The 22,272-nt window shown below is 43.4% G+C and overlaps 1 protein-coding gene across 5 annotated transcripts in view; it reads left to right on the forward strand.

Moving 5' to 3' along the window:
* The window catches only part of NTRK2 (neurotrophic receptor tyrosine kinase 2), a 337,144-nt gene that overhangs the window by 124,310 nt on the left and 190,562 nt on the right, over positions 1-22,272 (forward strand). The window contains exon 15 of one of the 5 annotated variants that reach the window (XM_077749487.1): positions 10,143-15,217. The exons of the other annotated variants lie outside the window; for them this stretch is intronic. Within the exon in view, the coding sequence (XP_077605613.1) occupies positions 10,143-10,180 (38 nt within the window). The 3' untranslated portion in view covers positions 10,181-15,217. Of the gene's footprint in view, positions 1-10,142; positions 15,218-22,272 lie in introns of those variants that run through there. 5 annotated transcript variants of the gene reach the window in all.

Here is a 22,272-nt window from a genome sequence, read left to right on the forward strand (position 1 = left end):
ATAAAGCACAGCAACACAGACAGTAGGGGCAGGGTGATAATTTGCAATCAATAAAGTACAACTTCATTTGGGTTTGTAAAGGGAAAACTTCATTATCAAATCCAAAACGTTTTGGGTTAGAAGTCTATCATCCTGAACATATTTTTAGTAAATAATACATATTTGATAAAACATAGAAATGCCTTTAATGAGAGGGAATCATTCTGACTGTATTTTTTTAGGTCAGTAGGATAGTTTGGAAATTCTAAGGCTTGGCACTTTGTCTAAATGTTAAGAGTCATAATTTGAGCAAGTACCCTGAGTTGAGGACCTGGGATATGGCATGGACAGGAGGTACTCGTATTCTATTCATCACAATATGTTGGATCTATTTCATTTGTACTCTAGCGTTGGGTAACTGAAAATCAGAGAGGTCCGCTGATGTGGCCAGGATTGCACAGCTTCGGAGGGGCGGGGGCCGGATCCAAACTCAGGTCTGTCTGGCTTCAGATTGCTTCTTGATGTCTACTCAGCCAGCCAGTTTTCTTTCAGGCTTCACTGTGGAAATGAATTGATTAGCACACAATTGCCAAAGAAAATAAACATGTGGGGGCACTGTACTTATAAAAATTCTAGTTCCATTGCTAGCAGGAAGTAAAGGTCTAGGATCTTGTATATTTAAATGCTGGATGGTGAATGGCCATAAATACGAATAAAGAAAAAACACTAATTTATAATCCAGTCATCCCTGCTAGGCACAGGTAATTGTACTGTGTCCTTTCATTCACATGACCCTTAACAATTTTTACTGCTTTCACGTAAGGCAGTGCAGTTGTCTGTCACACGTGTTTGAACACCTCTTGCGCTTATGTAGATGGTGATTTCTGATTTAACCTAAGAACGTGTGCCGGGTTACAAGGTAAATAGCCTTTTCCTTTTAATCACTTGGACTTAGCAAAGAACTTCCTGTAAGCTTTGGAAAGCATTTCTGAAAATAATGTCAGATGTTTGGATACATTAAATTTTCATTAAAAAGAAAAACAACAACCAGAATACATTGTTTTCTCAGTGTCTTGGTTCTGGTTGATTCTTGGCATGGTTGCTGTAATTCTTAACCAAGCTGTTATATTTAGTATGCCATATATGCCATGCATACTTTATTTAAAAAAGAAAATAAACTGTGAAATCTGGTGTGTGTAAAAATGCACTTTCTTTAAAATCCCGAGTCTTCTCTGTGTGGAAATTGTACCCAAACCAAACGATTCTGAAGGGAGTTGGAGTAGAGTCTTGCTTGTCTTTCAGAAAGGGGGGTTGCCAGGTAGCACCACTGAGGTTGACTCACAGCCAGCTGCTGTAAGATGCTGCTGAGGTATTATTAAGAATGGTGAGGCTGGACGGCATGGCAGCATGGACTTGTTCCAGAATGAGCTAGCTCTTTGAGTGAAGAAAAACAGCAGAAGCTTCTAGAATGTGGGGTTAACTTACGTCAAGTCGGGGGTTCTGCTGGCTGCCTTAGTGTGAATGCATCCAAGGCTGTGACTTAAGGATTGACTTTGCACTTCTCCAGCTTCCTAGGGAGAATACACACTCCGATTTACTGAGGTCTTTCGAATTGGGTTACCTGCTACTTATAAGAGATGTGCAGAGCCACTGACTGTGCACCAGATCCTGAGGCTTCTGCCTGATGAGGAAGCATTTTGAGACCATGAATCCTGGTGTTGGTGGTGTAAATGGGCTGGTACTTTTTCAGGCTGATGAGCGGTTCTGGGATATTCCTTTATAACTCTTGCTAGAGTGAGGGCTGACCTTTGGATTTAGAGTTGGATACACTTTTGTGGGGTCCAATCTGGGATTTTAAATTGGGTTTCACAGAGAAGTGTCAAGTAATGTCCCAGGTAGTCTGGCCAAGAGCAGGATGAATCTTCTTTCCTGCTGGAGTCCAGCTTCGGCTGGGTCCAGGGGTCCCTGAAGGATGGATGGTGTTGACGAGGGAGGGAGGGAGAGAGCCACGAGAATCTTTCTGGTCACCAGGCAGGCATCTCTGCCCTGTCGGTTTCAGTGTCTTTATTTATAGGTCAAATGTTAACATGGCATCAGAAAATGGAATTTTTACAATGGATCATTCTCTGTGATAAGATGTTTTTAGAAAATGTACAGAAACAGGTTTTACAGAAGTATTCTTCCAGAACTGTCCAATTATAGTGAGGTTGAGTAACTAAGAAAATAACAGGGTGTTCACATTTTAATAACACTAAGATTAAGTCATAGGTTTGTAGATACTCTTATCCATCCTCATCACAGCTGCCAGGGTAAGGGAAGGTGTTTGTGGAATGTAGGCCTTTAGGGAAGGGGCTGTTATACATCATCAGTTAGCAAAGGTATATGTAGTAACTTATGTTCTGCTCTTATCTGTTCCTTCTCTCTAAGTTAGGCTCTTTGTCTGCGGGCAAGACTTGATTTTCCAGTTATATTCTTTATGGCACCAGAGAGCCAGCCATACCTTTAAAGAGTTTAGCTCATTTCCAATACATAGAATAGCCTCATCGAGTGCATTTACCTTTGTGTCTAGTTTTATGATTTCTTGAATAGCTAGGGCATGAGAGACATTTTTGGTTAGCTGATTTACATGTTGAGCTGTATGAACCTCTTGGACTAACACAACAGTAGAAACAGAATTGTACACGTAAAGCCAATCTTTTGTGAGTAAGGGTCATTAGCCTGTTCATAGGTCAAGAGAAAGTATGGAGGCAAACAGGACCTGCTGGAGACATGATGTCTGTTCCCATAATCAAAAGAAGAAGTTCCACAATAAGTTCCTTCACAAGGTGCAATCATCATACCAGGGCCAGAATAAGGGGACAAATCACTCCTGATACCAATCAACAAGGTACCTCGGGGGTCGGTGCTCAAGCAGAAATAATTGAGTGGGGTGGATATCGGTCATCTGATTAGCAAGAGACCGTGCAAACTTGCTTTAACCTCACTAGGAGCTTTCTCGACTAGTGGGCTCAGAATGACTCCCAACACTTTCCAACCCAACATACCCCCTCTTGGAAGAGAGCCATGTTTTAGGTCTTGTTCTAGCAAGGTAACTTTGGGATGATGGAAGTCATTCTGCTAATGGTGCTTTTGGGAAAAGGCACCAGAGGAAAAGGACATGTTTGGGTGAAGGACCTCCTTCCTGCCCCATGATCTATGTCTGAGTTTGGACACTTCCACTTCTCTGGATAAAAGGCTGAGGCCAGATAAATATCTATGAAGCCTCCTGTGTGTGGGAGCAGACCTGTGGCCTGGGAGCAGGACCCTGGGCAGTGGGAGGTGATGTCATTGCCTGGGAGGGGGACAGTGAGGAGGAGGTGATGTAGCAGCAGCGCAGGGGAGAGAAAACCATCGCAGGGCTGGGGTGCGACCCCATGAGCCAGACTCCTTGAAAAGCAAGAGCTGTGTTCTCACAACGTGGACTGGGAGCTTCAACTTGTCTGTGCCAGATCCTGGGATGGAAGCCAACCTTCTAAGAAGTTCATTGCCAGACAGAAAAATGTCTTGCTCGTTTTCCTGCTCTGGGACAGATTTCGGTAACTCATGTTTATGGTAGTCAGTCCTCGGAGATGATCAACCGCACCTATCTTTGTTTTGTATTCTGGAATACTTGGTGCTTAGGGGTGCTTTCATTATCTTAAGCCCTTATTAGGTCATTTAAATGGAGATGAGATTTGGGGTGCCTAGGTGGTCAGTCGGTTAAGTGTCCAACTTTGGCTCAGGTCATGATCTCATGACTCGTGGGTTCCAGCCCCATGTCAGGCTCTGTGCTGACAGCTAGCTGAGAGCCTGGAGACTGCTTTGGATTCTGTGTTTCCCTCTCTCTCTGACCCTCCCCTGCTCATGCTGTCTCTATCTCTGTCTCCCAAAAATAAATAAAACATTAAAAATTTTTTAAAAAATAAATGGAGATGAGATTTATAAGGTACCTCTGTTCAAGAGAAGACCATTTGTTTGATCTTCTCTCTGCTTAATTGGAACCATTAGTGGATCTGACCTCCAGGCTTTGCAACAACAGGAAGAGAGGATNNNTTGTTTTCTTCAAGCATCCTGCCCATGAACCATCTTCAAAGTTTGTTTCTAAAGTAGTGCTTGGGGTGCCAGGTGCCTAATGAAAAAAATGGTGCTCCAGGATAGATTTAATGTTTACTTCTTCTCTTCCTTTGTGGACCAGCTTAAACTTGGACCTGTACTCTGAGTACTTTCTGTGGCTTTAGAATCTCTCTTTCCACTCTCCAGTAATTATGGTCGCCGCCTGTACATGCACTGACAGCAACTTGAAATCCTTCTCGTCTTTCTACTCTTCTGCCTTCCATCCCCAGCTCTCTTCTTCAGCACCACCATCACCATCATTGTCAGGCAGGTGATGGCTGACCCACAGCGCTTTGTTTCCTCTTGCTTGTTTTACACATAATTTACTTTTCTAGAAACATATTGTGTGCTCCTGGTGGGTGGTTTCACCCACCCTTCAGCAGAGCCGAGCAACCTCCACTGTGTATGTTTGATGTTGCAGGTTTGACGTTGCTATAGGTTAATTGAGTAATAGTTTTTATGCCATTTGTCTCCTATTTGGGGGCAGTAGGTTCTAGTGCTCTGGCTTTGTACACTAGGAAGAATCACTGGCTAGAGTATTTTATCAAAACAAATCTAGGCACAAACCTCTGTTGGCAGCTGTGAGTGCTTGGCATTCTATAACAAAATTGACAATGCCATGCCTATGTGTCCTGGTTTGCATCATTGGCAAGGCTCTCTGGTCTCAGAATTGCAGAACACTGTCTTTAAGAAGATGTCATTTCATGTAACAAAGCTACCTATGGATTTTGCAATATATCCTTAGTGTAGTAAGCCAGGAGGCTAGAAGTAAGCCAGGAGGCTAGACACACCCCAAGGGAGAAAAATAGATTGATTTGGGTGTTTCAGGGTGGTTGTAGTGAAAGCCTTCATCTCAATGCCCCTTAAACCACAAACTCCACTTACAGAATTAGGAGTAGAAGAAACTACTCCACTTATAGAATTTTTAAGTGATTCTACAGATAGAGCATGGCATCAGTTTTTGGATGTGCTCCCCATCCTGTGGGAAGTCCCTGACGTGGTAGTAGTTGAACCCTTGGACACTTGTCATCAGGCCCTGCTGATCAGTCCACGTCCTCCTTAGAATCATTAAACTTTATTTGTGCAATAGCTTTGGCTTTCCTTACACATTCGAGCTTTGCCAAGAACTTTGTGTTTCCTGCTTCAGTTTTCAGTTACATTATGTAAAGTCAAACCAGAACTTGAAAAAGCCTTACTGACCATCCTCAGCCATTTAATTTTAGTTGCTAACAAATGGACAACAGTTTTCTTTGTCCAACGCCCACAATGGTTTCGATCATCATAAGAATTAGAATAAACTAAGTCTAGCGCCTTTTCCCCAGGAGCTTAAAATGCTTCGGGAGGATACTCACTTGGCGACCACGTGTCTCACTGGAAACTTCAATATACTTTTGAGCAAATACGTGATTTTATGCAGGAAGCTTTGAAATGATTTGCTTAACCCAGTTACCAGCAAGAAACAGTAGATCCTACCTTGTTTTGTACAAATCTCCACCCCTCCATTTTGGTTCTGTTACCGAGTACATCAAAGTTCTTCAATAAAACTCAAAGCTTAGATATCACTATTCTGAAACTCAGAATTGTATTCAGCCTTTGGTATCGTACAAGGTGTTGTTGGCACAAAAAGTGGGTAGACATGCTCTCTTTGCCCTCCTGTGGCCTGCAGTCTCGGATACAGGAAAGTTGACAGAAAAGAGATACAAGTTTTAAAAGGTACAAAAGAAGGCCATGTGAATGAATGGAATAGAATCTCTTAGAGGTTAAGAGACCAGTCAACTAAATACTAGGAGAAGAGGCTTGGACCTTGCATGGACCTTCAGGTATGGTCAAGGCTTCAACAAGAAGAGCTTGCTTGGTGGAACGGGACCTTAGGGCAAAAGGTGGCATGTGGACAAAACATGTCCTTGGGAAGGGAAAGAGGCATCTGAAGGATGATGAAGCAACTACTGAAATGAGCATAGAGAAGAAAGCACCAGGACCTGGCTTCTAAGTTGGGGCATTTCCACTACAGGTGCAGAGGATGCCATGTTAAAAGAGGGACCAACGACCCAACGACTGTTGGATTCCATTCTTGGGTGACCTTGGACACATCACATTGGCTATGAGGGTTGAGTGAGTCACCTATAAAATAAAAAAGGCAAATGGCAAGGGACAGTGGATGCAACCACCAACAGATATTAAATGCTCCACAAATGTCAAATTAGGACGATCAGCATTTAAGCCCCAGTGCTGAAATGAAGCAGGATTGCACCCAGCTCAAATCTACCTTTGTGACAGAAAGCTGTTTGCACCCACTGTTTCCTAGGCACCTAGTGTTATGAGAACATAGGAGTTTCTTCTTTGATTTTACCCAGTAGACATTTTCCAGAAGGCTCAGGAAGCATTTGCTTTGCTCTCCGATGAAGGTGAGCAGCTACACTGGCACCCTGGCCACCATCCGGTCTCCAAAGTGGCATCATGCCACACGGATGTCCAAGTTGGCAGTTCCCCACTTGAATTTTCCAAATGAGATAAGATTTGCTTTTTTAGACAAACAGCTGCATCTTTCTTTCATTCCCTTTGCTTCCTTTCCACTCAGCAGTTTTCCTTTTTGCTCCAGATAAATTGCTGCTAATTTAAATGTACTGCAGATCCTTGCCATTTTATGGCTGATTGCTTCTGAGTTATAGGAGGGAAATGTGCGCGCGTTCGAATGTAAATACATCTAAATGGATCGGAAGCCAGTGGTAAAGAAAGCACAGTGCTTCGCTGACCTTCAGCTCCCCCACCCCAGTCCATCCCTTTGAAGAGGTCAAAGGAATCAGCAAATAGCAGAGACTGAGTTTTAGGGCACATCCGGGGGTTTTTCTCAGCTTTCAACTTTCCACCACATCTCTGACAGCACCTGCTTTACCCTTGTTCTTATTTAGATCAGCTAGTGAAAGCAGCAGCGGCAGCAAAGTTTCTCTGAAGTTTTTTTTTTTTTGATAAAGGAGCCATTCTCACGATAACTATCATGCACCATCGGAATGCTGCAAATCCTTCAGAATGTCACATTGTCAAAATATCTATATTTCAGGCTCAGAAGCTAGACAGCTCGGTTGGCTGCTAAACCCGCAAGATGTTCAGCCATTTGTTGTGGTCTAAAAACTTTCCCCGTCACTAGGAGAAAATAATTATCTATTGTTTTATATCATTTTGTGGCCCCTTTCTTGAGTTTCTTGTAACATGAGTGGGAAGAAGTCTTGAGATCCTGGTGGGTGCATTGGGGACCTGACTGAATATTACTATCAAGCCCTTAGAAACAGGAAGCACTGGATACATCTCCTTATAAAACAGTCAAGTCTTGAAATCAAACTGGTTTTTCAATATAGGATGACGTATCTTTAGTGTATCAGCAGTTTGTGAAGATCAAGTGTATCTGAGAGGAGGCTGACTTGCCTTCCTTGAGGTGGGGGTGGGGGAGGTAGTAACAGTTTGACTGGAGACACTACACATGGCTTATCATTGCGACAGACTGGCTTTTCCTTGCATAGAAGATACTGCCTGTGTTATTTTGGTGGCTTTATTCCCTGAAGTATGGTTCTTTGAGAAGGACACATCACGAAAGGCAGAGGGACGTTGAGGAGGGACACATGACATCAGTTTAAATAGGGGCAACTGTACTTGCAGCTTGACTGAATGACAGTCCAAAAGAGCTTGTATCTAGCAAAACAAATCATTTCCCAACTGTAATAAAGTTTGGCTGGGGGTGGGGAAGGAACATGGCAAATAGAAGCAAAGGAAGGTGCCCCTGGGCAGCTCAGTGGGTTGAGCATCCAGTTTAGGCTCAGGTCATGATCTCGTGGTTTGTGATTTGTGAGTTTGAGCCCCATGTCAGGCTTGTTGTCAGCCTGTCCACATGGAGCTGCTTCAGATATTCTGTCCTCCTCCCTCTGCCCCTCCCCCACTTGTGCTCTGGTCCCCTCAAATAAATATTTAAAAAAAGAAAAGAAGAAAAGGAAGAGTGGTGTGGGTTCTGTTGTTAACTCTTCGGACCTGAGTAAACTCTTAGAATTCCTATTCCATAAACCTATTGGAAATAAGGCTTACATTAACAGTTTAATGTGTTCTGTTATTATTATTATTATTATTGTTATTTAGAAATCAAAAGCTTTTCAAAATTGAATGTGCAGAGAAAATAGTATATTGAATCACCAAATCTTTTGGTTTGGGGATTATGTCTTCTATTTGTATCACCAAGTTCCTTGTTTTTATTGGCAAACTTGATATCCTAATATTAATCCTGTTATTTCCATGGGTAGGAATTGGAGACCCGCCCTCTTAGGGAAGGTGTTGGGTTAGTGAATTTGACGTCCTTGTTCTATGTGCATTACAGTGCACTCTTAAACCAGCGTGGCTTATGTTTGCCTGGCGGCTGAACTTCTGGAAAGAGACTAGAGTCCGAAATGAAGGAATCTTAATCAGCACCACTGTGTGTTTCCTAAATTCTCAGCGCTTTGTGGGTGATTAAATTCATAAATGATGTTTGGCATCTGTACCGACTGCATCTCCTGAGACTTGGAAGGGCAAGACAGAGAGGTGCCATGGAAATTAAGCTCTGTAGACTCTTTTAGGGTTGTTGTAAATGATGATACAGATTGGTGGTGGTAATTACGGCTCTGGAGGCAGATGACACCAGCACTTGGCAGACCAGGCACCAGGGTGAGGAAGATCCAGAGTCTAGAGGGTTGGGTTTAGAGGTACCTTCCAAAGCTGAACTTGAAAATGGCTTGGGGGTTTCTACCATGGCATCATCTATTTTGTCACCTAGGGATCTGTTAAAGAGTCATGCGGATTACACACAGGATTATATGTAATGAATCTCCCCTGTTCTTTCTGGGTGTTCCTAGTCTAGTTGGAGGGATCGTGTCCTCTCTGCGGTGACACAGCAGGGTAGCTGCAGAATCAGAGGCCCTGGGTTGGGGTCTGATTGCCATCACACACTTAATGGGCCTCCAGCAAGCTGCTTTGCTCCCAGGGCTTCAGTTTTCTCATCAGTAAAGTGGATGTGTTAATGGAACCTACCTCATAGGGTTATTGTGAACTTAAAAGGGCTAATTTGGACAAAGAGTTTAGAAGAAGGCCTGACACCAAGCATATTAGCTGTTACTTATTCTGTAAGCTCTTTACTCATTCTTTTTATTCATTCTGTGGGGCAACTAAGTATTGGAGGTCAAGGAATTCTGTTTTCTTTATTTTTGTATCATCTTGTGTGGTGTCTACTATTTGGCCAGTGCTCAATAAATGTTTGCAGGATTAGTTAATATTTTAAGTATTATATATTATATGTTTCATGTATTATATATAATATATGCATATGCTATATGTCTTATATATACAATATATATACGCATGTAATATACCACATGTTGTATGCTGTATATCATGTTATATAATAGATATTCCATCTATCTATGTCTGCGTGTCATATATATGATATGATACTATTGAATTTAGGCAATTAATTATTTAATATTAAGATTCCTGAAAAAGAATCTAAACCTTTGCGTGGTCCAGTATTTCACACTAAAGCTAGCCAGTTCTCTGATCTGGTTGCTGAGTAACTAAACAGATATTTTAGAAATAATTTGGAGAACTTAAGTGAGGAAAGAAAATCAGAATTTGGGGTAACTATTTGTTGTTGAATTTTATTTTTTTCCCCTATACATAAAACTTCTCCAGGGGTCCTCTATACTGTACACAGATTTCTCCTTAAGTTAAGATGTTAACATCTGATACTGTTGTGGGTAGGAACTGTGTGCAGAAATCATTTGCATTTCTTTCCTGTGCTTTCTGTGAATTTACAACTAAGTGGCTTGATAATGAGATGCACATTTTCTCCCAATTTCTGTTGTTATCCTATGTTATTTTATGTTTGCAAAGCCTATTCCATGTTGTGTCTTGATTTTGATTATTTATTATATTCTTTTAAAAGTGATTATATTTGTATGTTAATTTTCATTGACATTTGTTTTGAGCATGACTTATGTTTTATTTTGTGTTTCTTTTAGGTTTTGTTTTGTTTCATAAGATCCCACTGGATGGGTAGCTGAAATAAAGGAAAAGACAGAGAAGGGGGCGGTTGGTCCTTGGTGGTTGGTGCTGCCTTGTAAGCTGGACTCTTGGGACGGGCATTGGCTTCTCCCGGGAGACACCGTGTAGCTGGGGTTGTCTGGTAGACGAGCATGGTGTTTGCAGGAGGTACCACACGAAGCCTGCAGATGTTGTGAGCGGTGTTTGGGGAGCACCACTGCAGAGGCAGCTCACAGGCAGCTAAGCAGACTCTCAAGAAAACATCTTAAATTAATGCTTCTCTTTTGTCCTTACAATTGTTCAACGACAAAACTGAAATGGAATTCCATTGGATCATGCTTGTCTTCTGAAAGGTGTGTTGGTTTGACTGTACTGGAAATGTACTGATTTCTATTGTTTCTGTTGATTAAAGGTGAACTGCAAAGTTAAAAAAAAAATCTAAATTTAGGGGCAGGTATAAGAATACACTAACAGCCTAATCTCCATTTAACATGTAGTTTAGCATCGTTTTCCATTGACGTTTAATGAGAACTGAATTCAGAAAGTTTCACTTTTCCATCTACAGCGCAGTGACTAAAAGAGTTAAGGGCATCGCTGTAGGGACTTGGTGACCCCGCTGAGAGGTTCTTCCCTTCACTGGCAATAAAAGTCCAGAGTCATGCAATCAACGCTAATGATTTTTCTAAAGTTTATTAGCAGGCAAGGGGAAAAAATGCAACTCTGCAGTTGGGGGCTACAGATTTAGGTTAGGCATAGTCAGTTTCAGGCTAACTGAAAGAGTGAAATAGACACATATGGTGTGTATGTCCTTTTATTCACCCCCTGCGATCCACCTGCTTTTTAGAAGTTTCCTAGTGAGAAGGCCACAGTATCTCATGCTGTTCCCATGACAGAACTACAGCTTTTCTACTCTGAAAAGGTCTGCGGGCAGAATGGCTGGCCTGCTGGGAGCAGGAGACCATATTCTAAGAAGGATAGTCCCCTGCTACATTCTACACTACTGCTGGTTTTCATGGGCAGGAAGGCTCTTCCTGACCCCAGCCGCACAGAGGTAATGAGTATGTGCTTTATCGTGTCCAGCGTCATTGCTGAGAGGGTAGCCTTGGAGCTACAGAATCCTGCGCCCCGGCCTTAGTCCTGACACGGACACCTGTGTCACTCATCTGACCATTGCAGTGACCTTTGCTGTGTATCTACCAGGTCAGATTGTGTCTGGCAGCCAGCTTGGGCTGCCCTTGCCCCGACTCACCTCACACTTTTCTTGTTCAGGGGGACCTGGAAGCCAGGCCTGGAGCATTTTGCTTAAGAACACGATCAGCTCTGACTGTTGAGGCATGCTCGTAGATGCCATGGCTGGATTGGAAACTTATGGCTGTTTGAAAAAAAAAAATTTTTTTTTTTTTTTTTAAAAAGCTACTCAAGTTTTGCAGTTCAGCTTTAAGGATTTATAGATTTTTAACTAGTCCAACATGTTTGGAAACACTGTTTTGCATCCTGTGTAACTAAGGCGTTAATCTTAATAAACCAAGATCCTTTAAGGCACCGATTGATATAAAAAGATGATTCCTGATGAATATTTTATACCTACCGTTATCTTTTACATTAGCCACTAAATATGTTATTGCTTGATACAGACACTTCACAGAGTCCTACGGATTACAGCATTTAACCTGGCTATTCCATACCCGTGCCTGAAAGAAGGGCAGCTTCTCCGAAGCAGACACAGGCTGCTTGTTCTCAAACGTTTTCTTTCCAAAGACACATTTGAGTGGGAGAGCAGCTGGCCCTTGGTGGGGGTTGGGGGGCCTGAATAGTCTCTGAATTCCCACTTTCTTGCTCACTGCTAAATGACAGTTCCCGTCACTACTTAGATTTTGATCTTTCCCAAAGCTGTTGATTTAAAAAGAGGCCAACTAATTGCAGAAATCATGAACCCTGAAAGAAAAATGAAATTCACACTGGGAGCTGAGCAGTACACCAAGCATTCTTAAATATCGGCCATTTGGTACAAGTTTCATATATTTATTTTTTTCAAAAACCCTTTTATATTTTATTCCAAGGAACCAGAAAAAGGCAATGAATTGTTTAAGGACTATTTTGTACATTGCCCAGAATGCAAAGGAAAAAAAAAGAAAGAAATGAATGTTTGTACTCAAAAGCTAGAAGATTTCCAGGGTAGATTTTTGTTTTAAAATGGAGAGAAGTGGACAGATAAGGCAATTTAATATATCAAAGAGCAGTTGACAGCTCCTAGGGAATGATGAAAACAGCAGGCTATTAGAAAATTGTTTCATATGGTTCTTGTGTTCCTTGCTTTTCATTTTTCTTTAATCCCCGAAGAGCACAGTCAGTGACATATCTTCTCATTTCTATACTCTGGACTGCCCCCTTTTATCCTTTGCTTTTTTATGTTTCCTACAAGAAATCTTTTTACAGCTTCCTAATGACACGTACTGTGTAGTTTTTCAGCATTAGAAAAGGACATGAGGCATTTTTGTTGAAATCAAGTCTGTTGCCCTCCCACCCCCGCAAGGACCTGGTGTTTCAGTGCCAGGCAGGTGCCCTTCATAAAGGACATGTGCTGGGTGAGCGGACACCCACCCCTGCAGACAGACAGGGGTCACCCAGCCTCAGCCAACTCCTGTTGCCCGGGGAATGGGGCCCTAGTCTCCCCAGTCTTCTGATTCTTTAAGAGAAACTTGAGATCTGTATTTTTTTAAAATGTGAAATGTCCCTATTTTTACAAAGTTGGCTCAGTTATTTTTAAAACATTATGTAGGCCAACAAAACAACTGTGGGCTGCCAGTTTGTTACTTTTGTCTTAAAGCAACATCATTGTTCTCTCACTGGTTCCTACTACCTTTCCTTTGCAAGCACACTTCCCAGCATGGCCATTGAGAGCTTTCTCACCATTGAGGTTAGCACCCCACTGGTCCTCAGCATGTCACTTACCTGTGGGGCTCTCCTGCGACTTCTGCCAGCCGGGGCCTTGGCTCTGTCACGCTGCCTGGGACTGTCTTGCGGCACTTTTCCCTCTGTCCTGATTGGCACCACCTCTGCGTGGCCAGGGACAGCCTAGCAAGCCCTTCCTCCTGTTTTATCTGACATCCCTTCCTGTCACCAGTGTCCGTGTAGCCTGGCCCACTTGGGGGTTCAGATGGGAAAGCACAAAGTCCCGTTCATGGGTCCTTAATATACCCATGTGGCCGTTGGTAAACAGAAAACAGGTGTGCCACCTCAAGAGGTGTGGCTCAGGTCCCGTATCTTGAATGGGGTCCCCCTGAGAGCCTAGGAGTCAGCTGGGACAGACTTAGAAACTACTCCCATTGGTATCCCAGGCGACACTGGTTTGAGACTAAAGAAGGTGCATTTCCCAATCGGAAAAAGGAATCCCCACCTACTTCGGGGACCATCGACTCCAGGGTTTACACTCCTGGTCTTCCAGCCCAGACCCATTTCATTTTTGACCTATTGAGTGTCTTTCCAAAAGTAGCGGACACAGAAGAGAAGGAAGGAAATAGTCCCAGCCTCACCCCATAGCACAGAGCACAGAGAGGGGTGGCCTGAAGCTCATGCAGAGAGGTTAGGGCTCAAGGCTCCACCTTCCTCAGAGCAGAGGTCCAAGGCCAACAGGCAGGAAGTTAGCTCTGGGGGAGGGGGTGCGAGGGCAAGCGTGAGGGAGGCCCTCCTGCTTGGTCTCTCCTTTGTGATCTGCTTAATATCCCTGACTTTTCTGTCTCTCTTGAGCCATCCAAACTGACCCCACAACAGATGGGTTTACTTTTATTTGCTTTCTTGGTTGGTTTGCACTTGCTTTTTATGTTCACTGTAAAATGGGAACAAACACGAATGGGGCCTTACGTGACTTCTCTCATGCCACCGCGGAGCGAGCTGAGCCACTCTTGCACTGTTCTTGTGCTTTCTGTCTAGAACTTCTCCCTGGTTTTCATCCAGTCCCCCCCAACACAGCAATAGATGCTCATTTTGTCTTGTGTTGTCCTGACCAGATGCAGAAAGGGATGGGACTCTATATTATGCAGGGCCTTCGCTGGGTGGCTGTGTCTGGCCACGTGGGCCATGCCCTTCTTGTCGGGCCAAGGTCAGTGGGAACCCTTGGGCTCCTGCAGACTAGACTCCAAGGAAACCGGAACGGAGGTCGCCGTTTCATTAAGTGTGTCCTGCTGTGCTCACACACCTACAGTGCCCATGAGCCATGTCAGGTCTATTCAAGGGCACCTGGGAAGGCTAAGGACACTCCTGGACAGAAAAGAATATAATTTTCTGTGGGGTGCTGCCAGACAGAATTAAGTGAACAGAACTCCCAACCCAGAGAGTGACATGAAAACAGTTGTCACAGAAGGTGGCTTTCCATTCTGGTTGGCCCATTTCCTCATATCGGTCGTCAGGGACAAGGGACCTTCCCATCCATCTGATTCTGACAGTGTGATCACTCTGGGTTTAATTCGGCTGCAGTGGGGCCTTGGGATGGTCGTTGGTGAACATCCAAGATGGGTTGCTGTTAGCTGTGTCCAAAGCCTTAGTTTTCACGGGGGGAAAATGTGTGAGAAGCAAAGACAAGAACAGAGATTTTCACCCCCTTTATTTTGAGACAGTCAATTTATGAGTGGAGCATAATCAAATATAAAAGAGCAAGAGACTCTGTTCATAATATGTAGGTATTTCAAATCATCACGTTGTATCTTTTAAATACCTTACAATTTTATTTGTTAATTATACCTCAGTACAGCTAAAAAGAAAAAAACAAAAACAAAAAATAACAACATTTCAGAGAAAGAAGAATCCTCAGGTTTCATTTACTTCCTGTTCAAATCCACTTGCTGTAATCCATAGGCAGTCTGTGAATCATAAGCATGCCCCATTTTTCCCCATAATGTTCCAGGTTTTAAAGTCATTTTTTCACATTTCCTGTAAATAATGGATACTCATTTTTATTTTATTTTTAAGTGCTGTTTTAACAATGTGGATAGACCATAAATGTACTTGCTGAATTCATTCATTATTTTTTAACAAGCCAATAAAGTTTTATAATTCATCTCCATGTGTCTTGCATTCTGTGTAGGGCCTTGTATACTTCCCCTCCCTTCCTCAAACACATATTATCACCCTGTGTGGCATTGGCAATGTTCAAAGCTAAAGGTGTCAAAAGAAAGAGGGTGAGAAATGTCACTCAGAGTTTTGGGAGTCCCAAACCCACTATAGATCCTGGAATACATCTCCTCTCCCTCAAAAGGGACTTTTAAAATTTCCATCAGTGTGAATTACACATTTATTGTTTACTGATTTTTGCGTTAGATATGTTTTCATTGGCTAAGAGGCAATCCTGGAAAATAAACAAAAGTCGAAGGGAATTAAAAAAGGAAAAACGACCTACATTCTGTGGGAAAGTTCTTCGGTATTTTAAGAACTTGGAATGACCCAGGTCCCAGCAAGAGGGCACACTTAGTACTCTGTCCCTCCATTCTATGTGACTTTGTAGCCAAATGAAAATGACTCGTGCTTTCATGGAGGTAAGAGAGAGGAAGACAAGTGGACGGAGAGATACAGTACCATCCAACCACAACTGTTAACATGGTGGCCACAATTCACAGTCCTCTCTCCTCCATTCCACCCCCCCCCCCCCATTGTCCCTTTTTCATGTTTTCCTTTTAGGATAGGACCAAAAAGGAAAGTCTGTAGGACCCCCAGCTCGGATTCATTTGAGCCTGCTTTCACCTTCTGGTAACTTGAAAGGGCTTTGCTCCACATTGAAGACTTAGGGACTGGAAAAACCGATCCAGTGTGACTTGATGTCTCATCAACCCAAGTACACTGACCTCTTCTAAGAGCTTGGTTAGTGCCGGTGACTTGTATTTTTTCTAAATGCCCTTCTACATAGATTTCATTGGATATTTGGAAGTGGTGTAATAATTTGAGGCAGTAGGCAATGAACCCAGGCTGTGCAGATTTGAATCCCAGTTATACTCACAAACTACATGATCTTGGGAAAGCTATTTCATGGCTCTGTTCCTCATGAGATGATACTATTTTTAAAGCTTATTTATTTATTTTGAAAGAGACAATATGAGCAGGGGAAAAGGGCAGAGAGAGAGGGAGAGAGAGAATTCCAAGCAGGCTCCATGCTGTCAGCCCAGAGCCCTATGTGGGGCTCAAACTCATGAACTGTGAAATCATGAACTGAGCTGAAATCAAGAGTCAGAACTTAACTGACTGAGCCCCCCAGGCACCCCAGGATGATAATGTTAATAGACCCTACCCATGAGGCTCTGATGAGAGTTAAATGAGTGCACATGTGGGCAGCACTTAGTGTCACTAATAAAAATATTTTGATGGACTTGTATGTGCACTTATGCTCATGGGTCCCTCAGGAAATGCCCCGGAATCCCAGACTCATCTGTATGTATTCTCCATATGGCGATGGTGTGGGTGCAAATAATGGAGTCCAATGGAAGGGAACTTCACTCACTGGGTCATTCTGGATGCAGTCCAGGCTGTGACGCTATCTCTGGAGTTGCAGTGATTGTCTTCCTCGATCCTTCACTCTGCCCAGGCAATTCTTGCACATTTATTCTTTTCAGGTTTGATTTTGATAAAATAAGAGGGTGCCATTTGTTTGGACCTATATTATGATAGTTCAGTGAGTTGGAGTGACGCTCTATTGTTTGAGGATTCTGGAAGAGAAAGCATGGAAGGTCATACCCCAATATGGTCTGCCTCTTCTCACTTTGTTAATTCAGAATTTTGGATCCTTTGAACAGGGTCTACATTAACTTTAGCTTTTCAATTATCCATTTGAAAATCTTTGGAAACAAAGTGACTGAGAGACTGTGTGAAAGAAAGGATTGGTCTCAAGATTCCTTAAGCCTTGGAGACGAGTGTTTGCAGGCAATGAACTACAAATAAGGAGATTACGCTTGTCTACTTCCTGAGGTAGTTTCTGGTAGGAGCTCTAGCAAGAATGCATGATTGGCCTTCCTGGAGCTACTTCGTGTTGGAAATAATACAATTTCATTTCTTTGAAAATATTTTATCATCTGGGCTTTTTTCTTATTAAATCTTCTTAAATAAGTGGTGCTGAAATCTTAATCGGCACTTGATTTAACACATTTTTGCTGTTGCTGTTGTGTTCCACATTTTAAAGTGAGATCAACTCCAGGATCTAAATGATAGTACTCGTAAGTAGGTATCGGTTTTCTCACTGAGTGTCAAGTACTGCATTAAGTGTTGCACGGATTAACTTATGATCCTCTCGATTTTAAAGGTTAGGAAACTGAGGAACAGCAGGTTTGAGGGACTTGCTCCAGGTTACCTAGCTAATGAGCACTAACACCAGGATTTGAACTCTGCCAGGCTCGCTCCAGGTACGGAACTTGAAACAACTACCCTGTATGGACCCTTGGGCAGCACCGGGGCTGGGGGCAGGCCAGCGAGGTACCCTGGGCATCCTCAGGGCCTTACGAGTGTCCAGTGGACACACCTGCTAGAAACTGAGTAGAGATTATGGTCGTGAAAAAGCAGAATGTAAAGTTAACCTATCACACTGCCAAGGCACCTGCTGCCCCCGTAAGCCTACAGTTATTTGAATGTGGCACTAACAGAGCCCGTGCAAATCTTTCAGCTATGTGGCACAATAGCGAGTTGCACACGCCTTCTAAATACTACATTATGAAACAGAGAAGTAGTATCAAGTACAGGTTCAGCGAGTGCAAGCCCAGTGCATGTTTATTTCGTCTGTTGTATCCGAAGACAGATTTGTTGGTCATGACTGTTCTGAGATGCGTTTTCTCGGGGCTCTCGCACTGGAGCGCTTACAGCTCATTTGAACAGTCCTGACTCTCCGAGGAATAACCGCAGTGGNAGAACAAAGTGGTGGAGAAAGCCCAAGTGGCTTCTAGCCTCTGAAACACAGCGAGGCAGAACAGCATCTGAATAGCTAAGTGTTGTGGATGCTTCTGTCTCCAAATATCCCATCTGGCACCCAGTGACTGAAAGAGACTGCCAAGGACATGCACAGATTTTCCAGTCGTTTGGTCAGGTCCCATGTCACATGGCACAAGACCCTTGGGGCCTTTGTTTACTGACTTAAAATCTCTGCCCAATCATAAACTAATGAAGAGTAAATCCTCCCCCCACCCCCAGCCCAACCTCTTCTTTTAAAATATTGATAGGTTTCCCAGGAGGAAAGGAAAGGTCCCTTTTGTGCTTGACACCCTTTCATTTCTTTTTAATAATTCTCATCATATGGTGTTTAGTCCTGCTGACTCTCTAACTAAAAATGTAGGCTGTGGCTGCTTGCTTTAAGGATTAGTATCAGACTTCAGGTAAGTTCGTGCCATTTTACTAAAGACATTTGAGGTGGGGTGAGAAGTAGAGAGTCGTCGGCACTGTTTTAACTTTGAGGGGGGTGTTCTCGGTTTTTTAAAAAAAATTTTTAATCTTTATTTATTTTGAGAGAAAGAACACAAGCAGGAAGGGGCAGAGAGAGAGAGGGAGAGAGAATCCCAAGCAGGCTCTGTGCTGTCAGTGCAGAGCCCAACTCTGGGCTTGATCTCATGAACCAAGAGATCGTGATCAGAACTGAAATAAAAAATGAGATGCTTAACTGACCAAGCCACATAGACGTCCTGAGTTTTTACATGAACTAAGATGTAGACTATTGGGGTGCCTCAGTCTTTACAGATATTACTCCCTTGAAGGGTTTTCTCTCTGCGTTTACTTAGGCTCCTATATTGGGGTGGGGGAGGATCAATTACCTGTCCATCACCCTCCTTCAGTATACACTGTGGAATTGCATGTCATGTTCTACTCCTCAGGGGGGTGGTGTGCTGACTCCCCTGTGTGCTTGAGCAGCGGGGTGACTAGCAGGTGTTGGGTGGAGGAGAGAGGAAGGGGTGTGTCTTCCCTGGTCCACACAACGAAGTTCATCCCTATCAGGGCTCATCCCTGTGCATCTGCAGTCCGGCTTGACAGGCTCCATCTTTCTGCCATCTGTTCCCCTCTATCCTTGTGGAGGGGAAGGCTTCCCACTGTGGACAGTCTCCAGTATCTTACTGTCTCTTGCCTGTCTCTTTAACCTGCCCACACCTCTCTACACTGTGCCCATATCTCTTCCTTTAAACCATTTGCGCTGAGTTCTTTTCCCTTGACATGACCCCAACTGAGATGTAGACTAAAGTCTTCAGTATCTTGCTTCATCTTATGTCATGTCTGTTCCAAATCCAGTAAGTATTGTGTCCATTGTAGGTCAGACAGTGAGCCACACACGGGGGCAGGGGGGAATACCGCAATAAGCAGAATAAATGCTATCTTTGGCCTCACAGGCTGTGGTGTGATGCTAATATCTATAATACCGATGCTATGATTGTCCATACTTCATGCATAAGAAAACGAAGACTTAGAAAGTAACTTGCTCAGAGTCACACAAATCAGATCCATCTGCCTGTAAGATCCATGCCTCTGGCCTTGCTTCTCTCAAGTTTGTGCCTTCCCTTTGCATCTTGGGAGACCCCCCAACTACAAATTCTGAGATTCCCATCAGACCTCTGCTCTTCATTTTGGTTTCTCTGATTCTTTACACCCCAGTGTCAGTTGGTGAAGAGTAACCTGTTTTCTCTTTCCCTTTTATATCATTTTTTAAAAGTTATTTATTTTGAGAGAAAGAGAGAGAGAGAGCATGAGCAGGGGAGGGACGGAGAGACAGAGAGAGAATCCCAAACAGGCTTTTCACTGTCAGCTTAGAGCTGGATGTGGGACTCTAACTCACAAAACATGAGATCATGAGCTGGGCTGAAATTAAGAGTCGAATACTCAACTGACTGAGCCACCCAGGCACCCCCTTTCCCTTTTATCTTAAAAGAAAATTACTCTTTACTTTTTCTGTAGTTCCCTTTCCACACAAGCCAACTACATGCAGAAACATGCTTTGACCTCTGTTTATTTTTCACACATTAAAATTTTAGAATCAGTTGGGTGAAGTATTTGCATAGTAAAGACAGTGTGTGTGTGTGTGTGTGTGTGTGAGAGAGAGAGAGAGAGAGAGAGCAAGGAAATACATAATTATTCTCTCTCTCTCTCTCCTCTCTCTCTCTCTCTCTCTCTCACACACACACACACACACACAGACACACAGAATATTGCATACTTTAAGCCCTGTTTGATTAAATAGGAATTTAATCCCAGTACATACACCATCTGTACCATTATTGCCTTCCCGATGCGCACCGTGGTGTAATGTTCCCAACCAGCTCCTTTTAAAAACTTTCCATATTGTATTTTTTGCTTTTTGTTTTTACTCCTTTATAAATAGCAAGAAGTTTTGTGGAGAAGAAATGATTACAAATCCCAAAAGGTTGGTGTTCCGTTCTGAGCTCCAAGATGTAAGGATTGAGTGGATTTCAAACTTGGCAAAATTTCTGACTTGGCAAGTGCTTCCATCCTTATTTATGACAGCTTGGAAACTTCCATTTTCCAGGGCTTATAAACGATGCTGCTGATTTTGTCTCTCTTCTATTTTGCTGTGAATTATGAAATAACCAGCCCGAAGGGTTCCTTTGAACATTAACCCTCTTAGCAGAGTAAGAGTGCCTGTGTGTGTGTGTGTGTGTGTGTGTGTGTGTGGCTGTATTCTTTCTTTTCTTGATTGTAAGGCACATTTTACATATCTCATATAGGCAGTGTATTTCCCTTTCCCTGCTTTTCAACAAAGTGACAATTGGAGAGGTTAGGGTTTGGGGTATTGAGAATGATAGTCTTGTAGTCTGCACTGTGGTCACAAAAGGCTTCCTGGCCAGCAGTCCTCTAAAGGACTGCACATCTCATCTGCAAATGGCAATTTAACAGGTGGCATTCTGGACCAGGACAGGTAACACAGAACAGCTCTGAGAGTTCTTCCCAGAGGTGTGAGCAGGTGGCATTACAGGGAGCCCCGTGCCCATTTCCTTAGTGGAAAATTGTCAAAATGGAAGAATAACTACAAACATCTTGTGTCCTCCTACTTCTTCCTCCTCTTCTTCCGGCTTTGTCTTTTCCTCTTTCTGTAACTTTTTATCCAGGTCCTTAAAGCCTGCTCATTTTCAGTTCTCTTTGTAAGTGCTTGCTTCTTCGGATTCACGTAACCACACAGAAGTTGAGAGCCTCGCTCATTGGGTAGAGTTGACAGATTTTGCCGAATATAGGCAGGAGGAATTTTCAAATGCGGAACGTGTCCTCTGAGAAGCAGACGCCAAGATGGGATTGAAGCTGCCAGGATTCTAATCAGGAGAAACTCTTGTGTGAGAGAAGATGGGGAAGGAGCTGGGAAGACTGTGGGGGCTGTGGGCTGCAGTGCGAGTACAGCTCGTGTGAGGGAGGGGAGGAGGTTAGGTCCTGCGCTCTTGACTCCATTCACCCTACGGAAGTGTGGGCAGGGCTTCTGGGGAGTCTTGGAGCCAAACCAGCCATCAGAGGAGCTCCTTGGCTCCCAGGATGGGTCCTCCTTAGTGTGCTGTCTGACACTCAGTCTGGTGCTAGAGCAGCCCACAGGGAGCGTGGACCATGGGCAAGTGACGGAATGGATTTCAGAGCACATGTGAGTTTCAGGATATAGTGGGGGCCCTTGGTCAGTTACGCCCTCCGACAAGACGTACTGTCTCATCTGACCTCCAAAAAGCGATGCACTTGATAGACACTACTCCCCATCTCCCTCTAAATGACAGTGACATAGACACTCACCTGGATGGCTGGATTCCAGGGCTTAAGGGAACCTCTGCTTCCCTAAATGACTTACTACCAATTCACTTGGTTTAAAGGCCTTTGACTATGATCATCCTGTAAAAAAAAAAGTCCACAGACTGGGCAGTTCAACACTTTGAACTGTTTAAAATGTCAGTTTTGAGCTGTAGCCGTCCCTTTATTTATGGCGACGCGAAACAGCGGGCTGAAACTAAGATCTGTTTTTGTTTTTTGTCGCCTGCATACTCAAACCGCAAATGATTGTATTTCATTTCCTTGTGTGTTCCTCCTCAAATTTCCTGTCCTGGCAGCTCGCCTTCCTGGTTCACCATCTTCCAGGGGGGTGCTCATGACGTCGCACATCCACACCTTGCCAGGTCA

This window comes from Crocuta crocuta, unplaced genomic scaffold (genome assembly GCF_008692635.1).
Source record: "Crocuta crocuta isolate KB4526 unplaced genomic scaffold, BGI_CrCroc_1.0 scaffold99, whole genome shotgun sequence".
Lineage (NCBI taxonomy): Eukaryota > Metazoa > Chordata > Mammalia > Carnivora > Hyaenidae > Crocuta > Crocuta crocuta.